Source organism: Rhinoderma darwinii, chromosome 3 (assembly GCF_050947455.1).
Source record: "Rhinoderma darwinii isolate aRhiDar2 chromosome 3, aRhiDar2.hap1, whole genome shotgun sequence".
Taxonomy (NCBI): domain Eukaryota; kingdom Metazoa; phylum Chordata; class Amphibia; order Anura; family Rhinodermatidae; genus Rhinoderma; species Rhinoderma darwinii.
In genome coordinates, this window is record NC_134689.1 from 14,258,581 (window position 1) to 14,276,172 (window position 17,592).

At 47.5% G+C, this 17,592-nt stretch overlaps 3 protein-coding genes across 5 annotated transcripts in view; 2 read left to right on the forward strand and 1 right to left on the reverse strand.

Moving 5' to 3' along the window:
- Nucleotides 1-7,323, forward strand: YARS2 (tyrosyl-tRNA synthetase 2). Its single transcript, XM_075855971.1, has 5 exons — nt 1-874; nt 1,819-1,986; nt 4,041-4,196; nt 4,405-4,575; nt 6,961-7,323. Exons 1-5 carry the CDS (start codon nt 135-137, stop codon nt 7,118-7,120), a joined length of 1,395 nt encoding a protein of 464 aa, XP_075712086.1. The 5' UTR covers nt 1-134; the 3' UTR covers nt 7,121-7,323.
- On the reverse strand, nt 6,041-12,728 carry CDPF1 (cysteine rich DPF motif domain containing 1). 3 transcript variants are annotated; one of them, XM_075855974.1, is made up of 4 exons: nt 12,696-12,728; nt 10,926-11,038; nt 8,517-8,628; nt 6,041-7,869 (listed from the first exon to the last, which is right to left on the reverse strand). In XM_075855974.1, the coding sequence occupies exons 2-4, from the start codon at nt 11,036-11,038 to the stop codon at nt 7,753-7,755; spliced, it is 342 nt and encodes a 113-aa protein (XP_075712089.1). In that variant the 5' UTR covers nt 12,696-12,728; the 3' UTR covers nt 6,041-7,752. The 3 variants fall into 3 exon arrangements, with proteins under 3 accessions (XP_075712089.1, XP_075712087.1, XP_075712088.1); XM_075855972.1 differs by lacking the exon at nt 12,696-12,728 and adding an exon at nt 12,194-12,278; XM_075855973.1 differs by lacking the exon at nt 12,696-12,728 and adding an exon at nt 12,163-12,219.
- TTC38 (tetratricopeptide repeat domain 38) overlaps nt 12,220-17,592 on the forward strand; it is a 19,025-nt gene continuing 13,652 nt past the window's right edge. The window contains exons 1-2 of the mRNA XM_075855969.1: nt 12,220-12,358; nt 13,888-13,965. Of these exons, the coding sequence (XP_075712084.1) occupies nt 12,329-12,358; nt 13,888-13,965 (108 nt within the window). The 5' untranslated portion in view covers nt 12,220-12,328. The remainder of the gene's footprint in view (nt 12,359-13,887; nt 13,966-17,592) is intronic.

Consider the following 17,592-nt stretch of genomic DNA (forward strand, 5'->3'; position numbering starts at 1 on the left):
CATGCCCTAACAACCAAAGGTTTTATTACTCCAGTTATAAGCGGTCAGGGCATGCTGGGAATTGTAGTTTTAAAACAGCAGGAGGTTACTTGAGCATCTGACTTGTATCCCAGCAGCCCCCGCGCTCATACAAGATGGCGGCGCCCATTATACACGCTCTCCGGTCAATTTCGTGGCTGTACCGGCCTCACACCCGCTGTCTGTCAAGTCTCTCCGAGCCGTTGGTCTCCGGGACACGCCGGGGCCTCTTTAAGGACGTGTTTCCGGCTGAGACCGCCAGGCTCCAGCTCCCGGAGCTCCTGTCTGCCGGTCCTCAGACCGTGTACTGCGGCTTTGACCCCACGGCGGATTCGCTGCATGTGGGGAATCTTCTGGCCGTGCTGGGGCTCCTGCACTTCCACAGGGCCGGGCATCACGTCATCGCGGTGGTCGGAGGGGCCACTGCTCAGATCGGGGATCCCAGCGGGCGTAACCAAGAGAGGGAACCGCTGAGCCCGGAGCGGGTGGAGGAGAATGTGCGGGAGATCCGGGAGTCGCTGCACCGGATCTTTAGTAATCACGAGGTGCTGGTGAGCGGAGGGCGGCCCGGGGGGCGGGTGACGGTGCTGGATAACGCCGCCTGGTACCGGCAGCGCTCGGCGGTGGAGTTCCTGGCATCGGTGGGCAGACACTTCCGGATGGGCACAATGCTGAGCAGACACAGCGTCCAGAGCCGCCTGAGCTCCCCCGAGGGCATGAGCCTGGCAGAGTTCACCTACCAGGTCTTCCAGGCCTATGACTTCTACTACCTGAACCACAAACACGGCTGCAAGATCCAGCTGGGTGGCACCGACCAACTGGGCAACCTCATGTCCGGGCACGACTTCATTCAAAGGTGAATGCCAGTGTTATGCGGGCACTAGGGCTGTCGCCTCTCCTGACACGTCTGTTGTAGTAAATCCTTGTATTCCCCATGAAATAACAATTCTGGAGCATCTTTTCTTAGAACTTTGCGTGGTGCCATTCCTCTGTTATTCCTCCTAGAAATGTATGAATAAACTGACAATTGGGTGCAACCATTCCTTGTCAAAGGGGCGTGTCCCTACAGTCTCCATCTGTCAGCTCTGATTGGACAGTGTCAGTCTGTGTAGGGACACACCCTCAACTGGAAACACCCAGTTTATTCAGAGATTTCTAAGAGGAATAACAGAGGAACGGCACAATGTAGAGTTCTGAGAAAAGATCTAGAATTGTTGTTTCATGGGGAATGCAAGGATTTCCTATAACAGACGTGTCGGGAGAGGGGACAGGTTGTCTATGTTCACAGGATAATCCAGCTCTGGGAGCAGCAACACATGGAATCTGGAATAATCTCTAAAGGGGTTGTCTGCCTAGTACCCCCTTTCTCTACACCGCTCCCCATATAGTGAGCTGATCGCCATGAGTCTGGTCCTGGAGCTCCAACAATCAGCTGTGATCCCTATTTCTCCCTGCAGGGGGTGCTCATGTGCCTGGTACCGCAGCTCCCTGCCATATGTGTATAGGCTGCAGTACAAGGCGCTGTGCCTGTGCCAAACCCTTCATTGTATTGATCAGCTTGACCCCCAACAATCAAACCTTGAGGACCCCTCCCCGTTGGCAGTTCTGTAAATCTCCACTAGGGGGCACCACCAGAGAGAATTTGGATCAGTCCTGAGGTTGCCATGTCTAATAGATGGTGTTGTGCTGCGTCGCCCTGCGTACACCCCGCTCCGCACCTTCTCACCCCTGTTTAGGTATTATAATGTTTATTATAGAGACATTTATTCAGTATTTACTTTGTGTCTGTTTTGTGCGCAGAACAACGGGAGAAGACGTGTTCGGGATCATGTTGCCGCTTATCACAAACACCTCCGGGGATAAGCTGGGAAAGTCCGCTGGGAACGCCGTGTGGCTGAACAGAGGCCGGACGTCGCCATTTGAATTTTACCAATACTTTGTACGGCAGCAAGACCACAACGTGGAGAGGTAACGTGTGCGGGGGAGGGGGGCACAAATTCATAGATTGAACAATTGCTTTACTACCTAAAATACGTTAATCTGATCAGCTGCTTATCACTGTATAATTATCTCGTTTCGATTCTCCATTTATTAAGATCTGATTGCTGTCAATGAATGGACACATCCAGATGCTGTATGTACCTAAATATTCACAGCTGCGGGTTTGTTACAATTGTATCCAATCTAGACAATCCTCTGTCAGGTAAACAGCCTAAGGCCCTGTTCACAGTTTTTTGCAGGCACATCTGGAACTTTGAGGCACATTTTAACCTGCCTGCTCACCATTTGCTACATTTTTCGCTGCGTTTTTCGGCTGCGGGCAGAAAACCCAGTGAAAAACGCTTTCTTTGCCTCCCGTTGATTTCAATGGGAGGTCAGAGACAGAAACGCGGGAAGAAAGAGGGGTTTCGGATGTTTTTTTTTTTGCAACGTTTCCGCATCATAAACAGCGCCAAAAAAAACTCAGTGTGAACAGGGCCTAAGACTCAATACTGATATACTACCTGTGCTGATGCATTGTAGCAAATGATCAGGTCAGGAGAGAGATTTGTGCTGCTGTTAAGGTGTTTCGTCTAGAACAAGGGTCAGCAACCTTCGGCGGTCCAGCAGTTGTGAAACTACAACTCCCAGAATTCCCTGACAGCCAAAGCCTTGGTTATTCCAGCCGAAGGCTGTCAGGGAATGATGGGAGTTGTAGTTTTTCAACAGCTGTTGCAGATTCCTGGTCTAGAAGATGGGCTAGAGAGGATACAATTGTACCAAACCTCCAGCTATGAGCAGGATTCAATCTTTTTTTGGTTTTCAGCCTCTGCATGTGAATAAGAAAGTTCCTTATTCACTGACAGCAGGCAGAGAAGCAAAGTATGTTAGAAAGTTGCAGAAGTTTTCTTTATACATAAAGTAGAGATGAGCGAACCGATTCGGCATGAATTGCATTGGGTCCGAATTTCTCCTCATGTTTTGGATTTGGAAATCTAAAACTTTTGGGGTTCGCGGCGCGCAAGTCTTCAAAATAACGGCTTACAATTTTACAAATTGGAGATAAAAAGAGAGAAGGGAAGATTTAGAAAAAAAAAATACCATACTCGTGCTGTCCTGGTCTTCCTGCTGCCCTCCTGAGATGACGTTGTTTTGACTGCTGCAGCCTGTGATTGGCTCTTTTGATCACATGGGACAAAACTACATAATCTCAGGAGGCCGGCAGGGGCGCGTCGCTACGGAAGTGGAATCGCAAGTGTCTGGATCGTCCTGTCTGACTCTTGGATACAGTCCTAGAAGACATCAGAGTCAGACGGGACGATCAGGGGAATTTGCGATTCAAGGCAAATTATTTTTCGAATAGAATTTCAGGGCCTATTTAATAGAATTGGCCCCGAAATAAATTTTTGGGAAATTCGACTCCTCTAAAGTGCATGCAAATATATTGCTCAGAGCGAACGCTGGTGGAGCCGTTACTACAGAGCAGAGCGCTCCTTACATCTCATTTTGCACATATGATTGATTTAAAGGGATTGTCTCATGAAGATCGCCCCTGTCTATGCGCCTTATTACAGCACATGGATGTCCGAACAGAGAGCGACTCTCAATCTGTCATTTGACATCATCTCACCGCTTCCTTCTTTTGATTTACTGTCTGTACAACGAATACTTTGCTGCAGTGCATAGTGGGAAGCATAGCGTATAGGCCCCTTCATTTCACATTATCGCTATACGTTACACGTAAGCTGAGACCGATGCCCTAACAGTGGCCTGTGACATATGCATTCGTCACCCATAGGCTCCCACGTAAAAAAAAAACAAAAAAAAAAACGTGTGTGCGCGTGCGTGCATATAATTTTTTTTTTACGGGATCCCGTTGTATAGAATAGCACAACGTACTATGCTCTTCTATACCCCCCCCCCCCCCCCCCAAAATATAATAGAATAGTTGTGGGCAGAGCCTTAGTATGTAGGTGTCACCGAACGTCATCGATGTACCCAGATGTAGAATTTCAGTGTTTTTTGCTTCTTTTGTTCTTCAGGTTCCTAAAACTTTTCACTTTCCTCCCACTACCGGAGATCGGGCACATCATGGATCAGCATGCCAAGGAGCCAGAGAAACGGTTACCCCAGAAGAGACTGGCAGCAGAGGTGACTAAGCTCGTCCATGGCAAGGAAGGACTGGAGTCAGCCAAGAGGTGAGGTGCCAGCGTAATTCGTGGATCGTACCCGATTCTGGGCATTGAAAGGAGAATACATAGCGTGACTCCAGTATCTTCGATGCAAACCGGTTCCCATAAGGAAGTATTATACCCTTCATGCCATGTGCTATTACCCTATGGTGGGAAAACCCCTCATAATGTAGCTCAGCATTGTGTGGCTGTAATATCTGTCTTTCTCCACTAGGTGCACGCAGGCTCTGTATCACAGCAGCATTGACGCCCTGGCGGCCATGTCTGATCAAGAACTACAGGAAATCTTTCAGGGAGCCCCTTTTGCTGAACTTTTTCTGGAACCTGGCACTAGGGTGCTCGACGCCTGTCTTAAAGTGTCTGCCATCTCAGATGGTGCTCGCGGGTAGGTATTTAGAAGACAAAATGATGCCCCCTATTGGCAGTGTTTTATAAGGCCAGAAGGGAACTTGATTGCTGGGGTGATGAGCATGAAGTAGGTCCACCATGTGAGCGAATGGTGTATACCCGGATCTTCCAAGCAGATGTGGAGAACATCCCAAATCTGGGACCTACAATTATACTAGTCCTTCTCAATGAATTAGAATATCATCAATCATTAATTTATTTTAGTAATTCAATTCAAAATGTAAAACTCATATTCTATAGATTTATCACACACACACACACACACACACACACACACACACACACACATCTGTTTCCAGCAATTTTTTCTTTTACTGTTGATTATGGGAACAGTTACTGAAAACCGAAAACGGAGTCTTTCAGAAAATTATAATATTATATAAGCCCAATTTTAAGTGATTTTTAATACCGAAATGTTGGCCTATTGAAAAGTATGTCCAGTATCTGCCCTCAATACTTGGCCGTGGCTCCGACTCGGCATGAATTACTGCATCAATGCAGCGTGGCATGGAGGTGATCAGCCTGTGGCACTGCTGAGGGGTTATCAATGCGGCGTGGCATGGAGGTGATCAGCCTGTGGCACTGCTGAGGGGTTATCAATGCGGCGTGGCATGGAGGCGATCAGCCTGTGGCACTGCTGAGGTGTTATGGAAGCCCAGGTTGCTTTGATATCGGCCTTCAGCTCGTCTGCATTGTTGGGTCTGGTGTCTCATCTTCCTCTTGACAATACCCGGTAGATTCTCTATGGGGTTTAGGTCGGGTGGGTTTTCTGGCCAATCAAGCGCAGTGATACTGGGGTTATTACAACAGGTATTGGCACGTTTGGCAGTGTGGGCAGGTGCCAAGTCCTGCTGGAAAATGAAATCCGCATCTCCATAAAGCTGTCAGCAGAGGGAAGCATGAAGTGCTGAGAAATGTCCTGCTAGACGCTGCGCTGACTCTGGACTTGATATAACACAATGGACCAACACCATCAGATGACACGGCCCCCAAACCATCACTGACTGTGGAAACTTCACACTGGACCACAAGACACTTGGATTGACGCCTCTCCCCTCTTCCTCCAGACTCCGGGACCGAGATTTCCCAATGAAATGCAAAATTTACTTTCATCTGAGAACAGGACTCTGGACACTGAGCGACAGACCAGTCCTTGTAGAGGCTTAGGAAACCTTTGCAGGTGTTTTTTGTTGATTCGCTGATTAGAGTGTCACACAACGAGGTGACAATCTTCTACTTTTACCCAATATTCTCGTTTTCTGAGACACTAAATTTTGGGTTTTCATTAATGGTTACCATAATCATCAACATTAACAGAAAAAATGCTGGAAATAAATCCCCCTGTGTGGGTGTCAACTTCTATTGGCTTTATAGGGGCTGAAAAGACCACTCAAAATTTTTTAGGGGAGGAAACACTGTTTAGCTTAAATGCTAAGGACACCTTTGAAAAAAAATTTAAAATGTTTATTTGCTTCCCAAATGCAAAATTAAGAAACTTTCTAAATAGTCTTCGTTAAAAGCGTCCTCTTGTTTTGCTGCTGTAGTAAAGAGTGCCATTACTAGCCGCAACTATACCCAGGGCGCCAACTACAGGATTGACCCCTTGCCTGAACGACTCCGTGCCTGATGAAGGTCATAACGACCAAAACGTCGCACTAAGTCATTTGCATTTTTCAAATAACATCAACATTTTCTTACTACAACATAGTGTGCCGAATACTTTTGTTCATTACGATTGGGTTGGGACCTTATTTGTGCACCAGTTAAGTCTAGTGTGATCTGAACCACTACGTTTCTGTACGTAGCTGGTTGTCCTGCAAATTCTAACACATCTGACAGCATACGGCTCCTGTCCTCTACTCTCTCCTCTCATTGTTTGAGATACCAGGAGGAAGTGGGAGGTTGTACACAGCAGAGACGGAGGAGAGGACCCAGAGTCTGCAAGAGGAGAGATCACACAAGCATCCCCAGTGTACAGAGAGACCGCAGGGAATCCAGGGACACTCTGCTGGGAAAGGAAGGGGGAAATCACACTCCTCAGCATCAGGGACTAGAGATCCTTCATGGGCTCTAGTAGGTGAAAACAGTACAGGGATGAAGCTGTGCTAATATATGATAGCTAGTGATGACAGCAGCATCCTGGACACATAGCCCTCACATCCAGCATATGTTACTGGAAAGAATACATCCACATGAGAAAGGTCTGGTTTACAGGTTGTAAACTGAATCTCAGGGGTCTGAGAATGAATGAAAAGATGAAGATTGCAGCCTGCAACTTTTTTAACTCCTGTCAACCACCGACATAATTTTTTTCCATGTCAAAGGCGGCCGTAGTCCTTAATGTTTGACTTTTGCTTTTCAGCTTTGACATATTGAGCAACGGGGGAGTAAGCTTCAACCACACGAGAGTCACAAACCCAGACGAGGTCCTCGTAGTCGGCCAGCACATCCTCAGCAACGGACTGTCCCTCATCAAGGTCGGAAAGAAGAACTTCTACATTGTGAAGTGGCTGCACCTGTGAGAGCAGCCGTCTGAAGAGGACGGACATTACTCTCACTAAGTGAGACGTTGAGCTCTGTAGATAAGGGACAATTTCTCAGGATGGGTTTTTAATAAATAACTGTATCAGTTGGATATTACTCCAGAACTTTCTCCAGTCTTCACTCCCCTCCCCCAATACCTTAATGACCCAAACCTTTCAATAAATGTCTATGGATGTCGCTTTGCAGCTCAGGCCTTATTCCTTCACATACATTTAAAGGGGTTCTCCAGCTATAGCTCCTGACAAACCAGCGGAGCCCTATCACAAGGTGTCAGATTTTGGTTAACGACTATCTCCATTCAGCGGCAATTAAACTTGACAGATCTCTGCTGCTTTGATTTAAGAATACATTTAGCTGGATTTCCCCTTTAAGGGGCGGTGCATGACAGAGGTTCCAAGAGAATCCCTGTGTCATGCTCCGCCCACTCTGGTTCTGCATAAGGCAGGGCTGCAGTCTTGTCTGAAATGTTCCTATAAAGCTCCTTGTGTAACTAATACTACAGAATTGTCCATTGATGTAGAGAAGAGTAGGATGTCTCTTCTCCTAGACCTTCCTCGTAGAAGGTACACAGCGGTATTGATCCTCTTGTTCGGTCTGAGTTTTCCAGAGATCACTTAGCCTGGGCCTTCCTCTTATCCAAGTCCTGCTGAATCTCTAGAGGAAAAGCGTCCTTGTTCTTGGTGACACAGGGGAGACAGAACCTCTTTGAGTAGAAAAGGCTGCAGTCCTAAAAATGAAGAGAAGAAAGTGATTGACCGGCGTGGGACCATCCCTAGGATTCTCGAAGATAAATTAAGAGCACAGGAAGTGTTATCAGGGGGTTCACCTCGCAGTCCCCTGATAGGATTGATCCCATTTTGGAGAAAATTACTCAAAAATCTAATACAGGAAAATGAAGCCTTAACAAGGTTCATCTCACAGCTATATTGACAGGTGGGGTTAGGCCCCATTCACATCACTATTTTGGCCGGCGTTTAACGTATGCGCCGGGAATAGTGAACGGCTGGACATCCATGTATATCTTTGCAAGGACAATAGTGAATCACATCTTTCCTTAGCAGTATGAGCAGAAAAACATTTCTGTTTTTGCTTGGAAACCATTAACAAGCTGCTGTTTATGGATCTATTCTTATTATATGGCCTGGTTGGAAATATATAGATGTAACCACATAAGGTGAATGGGAAATATTACTTTCTTACTATATGGATTCGATATGGACTGGGGGGGGAAAAAAAAAACAGCCATGTGCCTCTTTCGGGCCTCAATGTGCTGCACATATAGAACGACTCCAGATTATCTTGGATTACTTGTTCTGATAATTTCCTGTGGTTTGTTTGCCCTCCGTATAGCTATAAATAACATGGATTATTTACCGTGCCGACACAGACCACCTGCTTACACAGGCTGCAGGGAGAGCCCAGAATCAGGAACTTTTCTTTGTCCGGAGCAAATGGATCCCTCATTACGTAGCATTCCTCCAAGAGGCTGTAAGGAAACGGGACATCGGTGAGAGTGGGTTTGCCTGTTATTCTCCTAAAAGATTTGGCTGCTTTAAATCCCTTTTTTTCTAGAAGGGTCCCCTGATAAACTGATCACAGGATATCCCGCTGCTGCGCCCCCCAGCAGTCCGCTGTAATCTGTAAGGAAACCTGGCAGGTAAGGCCTTATTCACACGGCCATGTTTGGTCCGTACAGGACAGTATTCCCGCGGGGAGGCAGGGACGCCCAGCGTCACACAACTATGATGCTAGGAGCGCGGCGCCCTGAACTGTGCTCAGTCCATGAAATCTATCCGACACGCGGTCCTTATCACGGAGCGAACACGTCCATGTGAATAAGGCTTAAATTGCAGCTAAATGTTAGATAAACTTCTGACGTCAGACGTTTTGATTGGTGGGGTTCCGACCACTGAGACCCCCACCAATCGCTAGAACGAAGCAGCTGAAGCGCACGTGTGAGGGCTCAGCCGCTTCGTGTCTGTTTAGACTTTTTACGGAAATAAGTGTATCGGTGTATGGACTCGATAGAAAGTCTATGAGCCCGTCCTCCGATACATCGGCTTTCCGGAAAAAGCCAAACAGACACGAAGCGGCTGAGCGCTCACACGATACCTTCAACTGCTTCATTCTAGCGATTGGCGGGGGTCTCCGTGCTCGGACCCCGACCAATCCAAACTTCTGACATGTCAGAAGTTTGTCAAATGTTTAGCTGCACTTTAAGGAATATTCACACGAGCGTGTGCGTTTTGCGCGCGTTGCACTTGCGTGTGTCATCAGTGTTGGCTGCGTGATTTTCACGCATATGCCATGCTTGTGACACGCGGTTTTGAAGTTTAGAAAATGAAGTGCTTTTATTTTTTTCTTTATCTACTGTTGCGCGACACATGGAGGTGCTTCCGTGTGCTGCGCGAAAAACGGTCAAGTATAGGACATTTCGTGAGTTTTACGCGGCGGACATACGCTGCGTGAACATCACGGACTGTCTGAACGGCCCATTGACTAACATAGGTCCGTGCGACGCGCGTGATTTTCACGCGTAAAACACGTTCGTGTGAATAAGGCCTAAGTGTTACATTTCTCTGTCTGCAGCGCCACCACAGGAGGAATGCAGCATTACACAGTCCAATCAATGGGATGTTCCGTGTAATGCATGGACATGCTGGGTCCTCCAGAGAGAGATTATCTTTGTAGCTCTCAATAAGGCCTCGTTTAGATGGTCGTAATGTGGCTGCATTTTAGCGTCCGTTTGACAGAGAACAGTCCGCGCTGAATGTCCCTTTACAGATTCTTTAAAACCCGGTTATTTGATTAACTGGAAATACCACATTTGTGTAACATTGGCTCTGTAGACTGTTTATCGGTTGCGTTCAACCTGTCAGGAACCGATGAACGGAAACCCGAACAAACTATCGCTTCAGTTTGTTGATTGATTTAAATGATAATGCTTCAGTTTGTGTTGTTCCGTAAAGTTTCAGTTTTTTCCACGGAAACCAAAGTACCGTCGACTGCGCTATTGTTTCTGTAAAAAACAAACTTCACGGAACGGAAAAACACAAACTGAAGCATTACCATTAAAATCAACGGAAATGCAAACTGAAGCCATATTTTCCGTTCATCGGTTCGGTTCCTATGACGGAAAGGATGAACGTTTCCATAATAAGTTTTCCAATTTTATTTGTGCCAAAAAACCACAAAAAACAGGGAAGGAAACCATCAGCAAGTTGCTGTATCTGTTATTCTTAGGACTAGTTTACACGGCAGATTTTGCATGACGGGTCCAGAAGCGGATCTCTCCCTCCTATCGACATTAATGGGAGGTTCGGGCGAAGATCGAGCATGACGCTTCTTTTCCCGCTAGCTAAAATAATCAGCGGGAAAAAGAAGCGTCCGACTCCCATTGAAATTAATGGGAGGTGGAATTTTGTGGCGGAATACACCGCAAAATTCCTCCACGTGAACATACCCTAATTGTTAGTCCCCATTAAATACACAATGGTGTCCTGGTGCAGCCCAGCTCATAATACATGATCAATTCAACTATATAGCATTGACAAGTCATCAAACTAGATCTGGTTGTGTATTCATAAGCGTAGGGCATTCATGGTGATGAACCGGGCTGTCCGGGGAATTCACACAATCCATAAATTAGAATGAACATAAAGCTATAATAAGATCTGTGAACAGCAGCAGTTAGCCTGCTTGTTGATGGTTTCCAGCTCACAAAAGTAGAATCACAAACACTGTAGAACTTCTTTTACCACCTTGTTATTCACTTTTACTTACATAATGGATTGTGTATTTGGTGGTTTCTGGCCAAAGTAAGTATACGGGACGGATAACTTGCAGAGCTGACATTCAAACAATCCCGTGGGATTCTGGGAGTCATCAAGGTCCATCTATACGTGGAAATAAAATAGATCTGTGCAAACAAATTATAACAAAACAGAGTGTGTAGTAATGTTTAGTGGTGTGTAATATAAAGTATTTACCGCGGGATCGCTATGGATGGAGCGCGGAGTACATGTCATTCGAAACTAACAACCGGGCATTGTAAGTTATACTGGGCACAGAAAGGGCATAGTACATATGAATGGGTAACTATATAGTAGCAGGCACTGCACATACAGAGCCCCCAACATACCACACAATCAATACACCATTCCTTCATCAGGCCGCTCACTGGAACTATGGACTGCGGCATCTAAGTGGTTAAACATCCGGGATCAGCGTTCTCTCGGATCCCGGCCGTTTGTATGAAATGTCAGCTGTAATTTATAGAGGACGCCCACGGCATTTTCACGAACCCATGGACTTCAATGGGCACTTAGGTGTGTGAAAAACTCAGCAATGTAGGACATGCAGTGAAAACTCACGCATGTGTGAACAGCCCCATTGAAATCAGAGATTTCCAATGCGCAGCACACGGACGTTATTCACGTTCGTGTGAATGGGGCCTTATAGGGTTTTTTTTTTTAGAGATGGGGCGTGCTCTATTGAGGCCTATGGGAAATAGCTGAGCGAGCGTGCTCACTTTCCCCACATCTCATAGACTTCAATAGAGAGTGTGCGCACGCACTCATGGCCAACTCTGCCACAAATAGAGGGCCAGGTACCCCTGTTTATATTCCAGTAGCTGCCAGCTGACATCCGGGGGAGCTGCCTCATGAATGGAGGTGATCCTAGGTGGACAAGCCCTTTAATAATCTCAGAGATATGTCAGTAGATTGTAAACATATACTGACAAAGCGTCCCATTCTCACTCACAGCAATAACGTACATGTGTTTGACTACCAAGGACATGTAGATGTAGCAGAGCTCAATTTGCTATTTGGCGTAAATCCTTGTGAAGTCAGGGTGCGCTATCAATGTCTTTACCGAGGACTGCAGCTAAAACTACTGCATCATCTTATCAGAGCGAGTTATCCCTGAAACAAACGATGCAACAAGTTCAGCTCTGCTACATCAGTGCATACAAAATAAAAATACATAACTCGTTAAGGTATCGCATAGATCACATTACATGGAGATGCGTTATTTGCTTTGCTTCCTACCCCACTGCTGCGCTCCTGACTCTTCCTGTATCAGATCTCCTCCTACTGTGGGGGAGGGCTTTAGTGAAGCACAAACAGATTATCTCCAGCTGCATTCAGTGCACACTACCAGACTACCTGCAAGTATTTATCAGCATGGCACCTGTAGGTCTGAAGGACTGTAAGGTAAGTCCATACCCGCCTGGCACCTCTGTGCCCCTTACTATATAGGCTGCACTTTTTAGGGCAAGAAATTGAACTGCTTCCTTCCCTGCGTGGAATTATCATTGTATATAATATAATGACCACGTTGGAAGGGGGCAAAGTTCACCTTTTGCTAACAGTCAAGTGCCATGCTCCTCTGCATATAATCTTGCGACACCCTAGGGTGTCCTCTCGCCCCATTACCCAGACTGGAAATCCGCAAGATGAAAGGCTCCCGGTCTAGCGGACTTGGTGTGATCACGTTTTTACAGGATTGCCAATTCCGCTGCAGGAGAAACGTGCGGCCGCCCTCACCTACCTTGATGATATTCGCTGAATATTGGGACTGCTTCAGTTTCAGAAGTTCTTTAAACTCTGCTGGTTGCTGTTGGAAACAGACATCAGTTTAGCTCCACCCTGCTGTCAGACATGTGACCTAACAGCTTAGCTCCATCATATGAGCTCCCGCAATGCCCTGTATATGCAAAGTTACTCCATGTTCTGTCCCTTATATAGGTCACGCCCCCCATCTTAACGCCCTTCATTACATAATCGTGACCGCCACAGTGCCGCCTCTTCCCACCTGAGACGGTCATGACCCCATTGGCGGTTCGGTGACGGCAGCAGGGACCGTTGTCACAGTAGCTGCCACTCGCTCAGACACTGGGGGGGATTTATTATTAATTGATTGTTAATAAACAATTCCTTGAAGTAAGACGCGATGCATTTATTAATCTCTTAATAAATGTGTTGCATCTTTTCGCTAACTGTCAGCCACAATTGTGACATAAGGACCGTGCGTCATCAATTTCCGGAACCAAGGTGGAGACCCGTGCCAGGACCCGAAACGGATTACCTCCGCTCCTCCGAATCACACAATTCCCCTTCCTCATACAATAAAAAATATATATCCTCCCCTTACTGCTCCCCTTCACCTCTCCCCACCAGGTGCCCTCAGCATGCCGCACTCATACATGGTCCTGACGCCGAGCAGCTTCGGGGCCTTATATGTGACGCAGCACTCAAGGTCATCGGTGGTGCGTCCCATACAATGTCCTGACGCTGCCTGTTTTCCGCCGCACGCTGAGGGGAGAAGAGGAGAGGTGAATATACATTTTTTTTTTTAATTGTCTGATGGGGAAGGGGAGGCATCTCTTTGGGGGATGGGGGTCTGTTTTGGGGTGCGGCACGGGCCACTACCTGAGCATTGAGCTGGCGTAGAATTTCCGCCAGTTATAAATATATAATTTGTTGGATCACACTGGTACGGCACCATTTTTTCCAAAAGTGACGAGTGCGTCGAAAAATTTACAAAAGTCGCAATTATTAATGCAAATTTGAACATTTGAGCCCATTGTGTCCATTTTCTGGTGTAGAAAGTCGACAAATTCACCCCAGTGTGTGCGCACACGTACCGTGCAGGTAGCCCGGGGGTCTCCCGGACATTGCGGGAGGTTGGGATAGAGTCGGATATAATTGGATGTAAGACTTGTATGTTTATCACCTCACAGGCCTGGCAGGATGCGGGGATGACTCTCTCCACTACCAGCAATGAAGCCTGTAAACTGTTTGACGCCACGTTATATCAGGTAACACGTGATCCTGGGCCTCTGATTATATTAATGTCACATGTGACTGAAATCCAGGCAAGAACCCCGGCAAAAACTGGTGCCCCCCGGCCGAACGTCACTATGAACCCCCGTTCAATAACCGCCAAAGTCCTGAATCTCCAAAAGACACTAAGGCCTCTTTCACACGACAGTGAAAAACGGCCATGTGATGGCCGTCCTTTTAACGGCTTTCACATGGCCGTTTTCAGAACAATGATATTCTATGGGTGCATTCACACGGCCGTTTTTTTAAAAATAGGACATGTCGTATTTTTGGCCGTTTTAACGGCCTGACGGCCCCCATAGGAGTCAATGGATCCGTTTTTAACGGCTGTCAATACATGTAAGGGTATGTTCACACGGCCTATTTACGGACGTAATTCGGGCGTTTTTGCCCCGAATTACGTCTGAAAATAGCGCCTCAATAGCGCTGACAAACATCTGCCCATTGAAAGCAATGGGCAGACGTTTGTCTGTTCACACGAGGTGTAATTTACGCGCCGCTGTCAAATGACGGCGCGTAAATAGACGCCCGCGTAGAAGAAGTGACCTGTCACTTCTTTGGCCGTAATTGGGGCCGTTATTCATTGACTCCAATGAATAGCAGCGCTAATTACGGCCGTAATTGACGCGGCGTTCAAGCGCCTGCACATGCCATTACGGCTGAAATTACGGGGATGTTTTCAGGCTGAAACATCCCCGTAATTTCAGCCGTAACGGACGCCCTCGTGTGCACATACCCTAACAACCGTTAAAAACGGATCTGTTACATGGGGATTGGCAAGGGAACTACTAGTTCCCTTGCTGGCTATCGTTGGCATACTCACGTTTGCGGCGCTTCTTCAGGTGTGGTCACTCGTCTGTGGTCACTGGGGTTTGAAGGCGCATCGATGACGTCATCGCCCCGTCACGCTGCCTTGCCAGATCCCGTGCAGACGAGTGACCACAAGTGAAGAAGAGGAGAGACGGTGCTGCTCTCGTGAGTATGTTGCATGATCTACAGGGAGGCTGGTGTGGCATCTACAGGGAGGCTGGTGTGGCATCTACAAGGAGGCTGGTGTGGCATCTACAGGGAGGCTGGTGTGGTATCTACAGGGAGGCTGGTGTGGTATCTACAGGGAGGCTGGTGTGGCATCTACAGGGAGGCTGGTGTGGCATCTACAGGGAGGCTGGTGTGGCACGATCTACAGGGAGGCTGGTGTGGCACGATCTACAGGGAGGCTGGTGTGGCACGATCTACAGGGAGGCTGGTGTGGCACGATCTACAGGGAGGCTGGTGTGGCACGATCTACAGGGAGGCTGGTGTGGCACGATCTACAGGGAGACTGGTGTGGCACGATCTACAGGGAGACTGGTGTGGCACGATCTACAGGGAGGCTGGTGTGGCACGATCTACAGGGAGGCTGGTGTGGCACGATCTACAGGGAGGCGTGTGGCATCATCTACAGGGAGGCGTGTGGCATCATCTACAGGGAGGCGTGTGGCATCATCTACAGGGAGGCGTGTGGCATCATCCACAGGGGGCGTGTGGCATCATATACAGGGGGCGTGTGGCATCATCTACAGGGGGCGTGTGGCATCATCTACAGGGGGCGTGTGGCATCATCTACAGGGGGCGTGTGGCATCATATACAGGGGGCGTGTGGCATCATATACAGGGGGCGTGTGGCATCATATACAGGGGGCGTGTGGCATCATATACAGGGGGCGTGTGGCATCATATACAGGGGGCGTGTGGCATCATATACAGGGAGGCTGTAAATAGTGTCTAGGTGAACATGTGACCTTCCTTTGGTTGTTTTCAGGGGGTAGGGACAAAAAAAGCCTGACCAATGAAATTCATCGGTTTTTTTAACGGCCATGAAAAACTGATGCAAAATGGATGTCAAACGGCCATTAAAAACGGACAGACGGACTTGAAATGGATGAAAATTTAGAGACACATTGATGCAAAATGGCCATGAAAAACTGACAGTTGATCAGTTTTAAATGGACATTTTTTTTCACTGTCGTGTGAATAAGGCCTAAATCGTCCGGGTCAGGAACTTCATCTGTAATCATATATTGCAGTGAAATAACCAGTTGTTTAGTAATTTATTTATTTTTTTTGTTGCTTTGGGGTACGAACACACACGGCGTGTTCTGGGCGGAGGCGCAGCGTATCCCCCCTGAACACAGCAGGGAATGCCGTCTGAAAAATCGCACCATGTTGCGGTGCGTTTTTCCAACGTAAAGCAGCGCCGGAAAAGTAAAAAAGACAAAACTTTCATACTTACCCCCCTCCCTCTTCTCTGCACGCAATCCTGGGATGACATTGCAAGCCATGTGACCGCTGCAGCCTGTGATTGGCGTGGTCACATGGGATGAAACGTCATCCCAGGAGGCCGGACTGGAGAAGAAGCAGGGAACTCTTGGTAACTATAACTTTATATATTTTTTTCTTACTTGCGATTTTTGCGGCGGAATCGCAACACACTCCACTTTGTTGCGGGTTTAAGCTCCCCATTGAATTCAATGGGAAAACCCGCAACTGAAGAGTTGTGATTTCGCAGCATTAATTGACATGTTGAAGCTGGAGAAACCGCACCGCAGGTCAATTTAAGTGCGTTTTTTTTTTTTCGGCTGCATTTTTCCGCAGTGGGGACGAGATTTGTTGAAATCCCACCCACATTGCTGCTACTGTAATACGCTGCAGTTGCGGAAAATCCGCAGTGTTTACACGCCGTGTGTTCGTACCCTAAAGGGGTTTTCTTAGATTTATCATCTACACACATCACAAGAACGGGGGTCCCGAACCCCCTCTTCCGCCTCACTGCTCGACTGCATCGAGGAGGACATTGATTCGAGCTGCGGCTCCATTCAAAGCGTATAGGAATCACGGAAACAGACGAGTGCTTTGAATGGAGCAGCAGTGCGAGTGCTCGACCGCAGCTCCAATCAATGTCCTCCTCGCTACGGTCGAGCAGTGAGGCAGAACAGGGGGTTCTGTTCTCGTGATCGGGATATGGGTAGATAAAGGGGTATTCCCAGAATTGACAATTAATAGCCTATACAAAGTACATTACCCAGCAGGGGGCGATAACGAGCACAGGAGAAAGCTCTTCCTAGGCTATGACCATCTTGCCTCTATCCTAGGGGTGTAAACTGAAGCTCCTGGGCCCCAGTGCAAAATATTTAACAGGGGCCCTCACCTATAATGTGCCATTTATAATACTGGGGTCTTCTTATGTGGTAAGGGGCCTTCAGGTCCCCTCAGGCACTAGTTACCGGGTGCAGCTGCATCTACTGCGGTACCCCCCGCCCTATCCTGAGGCATGCTGGGAGTTAATAGTGCACCTATCGTTTTTAAAATTGTATTTTAATCAATTTTCTGAAAATGTATTTTGTACTGTTTGCTGTATCATGAGTTTGTCTCCATGTGGAAACGCGTATAGTCACATGGTCTGGATCCTTCTCATAGGGCCCCAGGCGGCCAGGCCTACATCCCATGTCACTCTTGGGGCCCATGCTCAGGAACATATCACGCTCTATTTGGACAAGCCGTATATTTAGTGTCGTATCTCGTCCTCCGATCAAGAAAGCCCTTCCAAAAACAAAGCTAGGCTG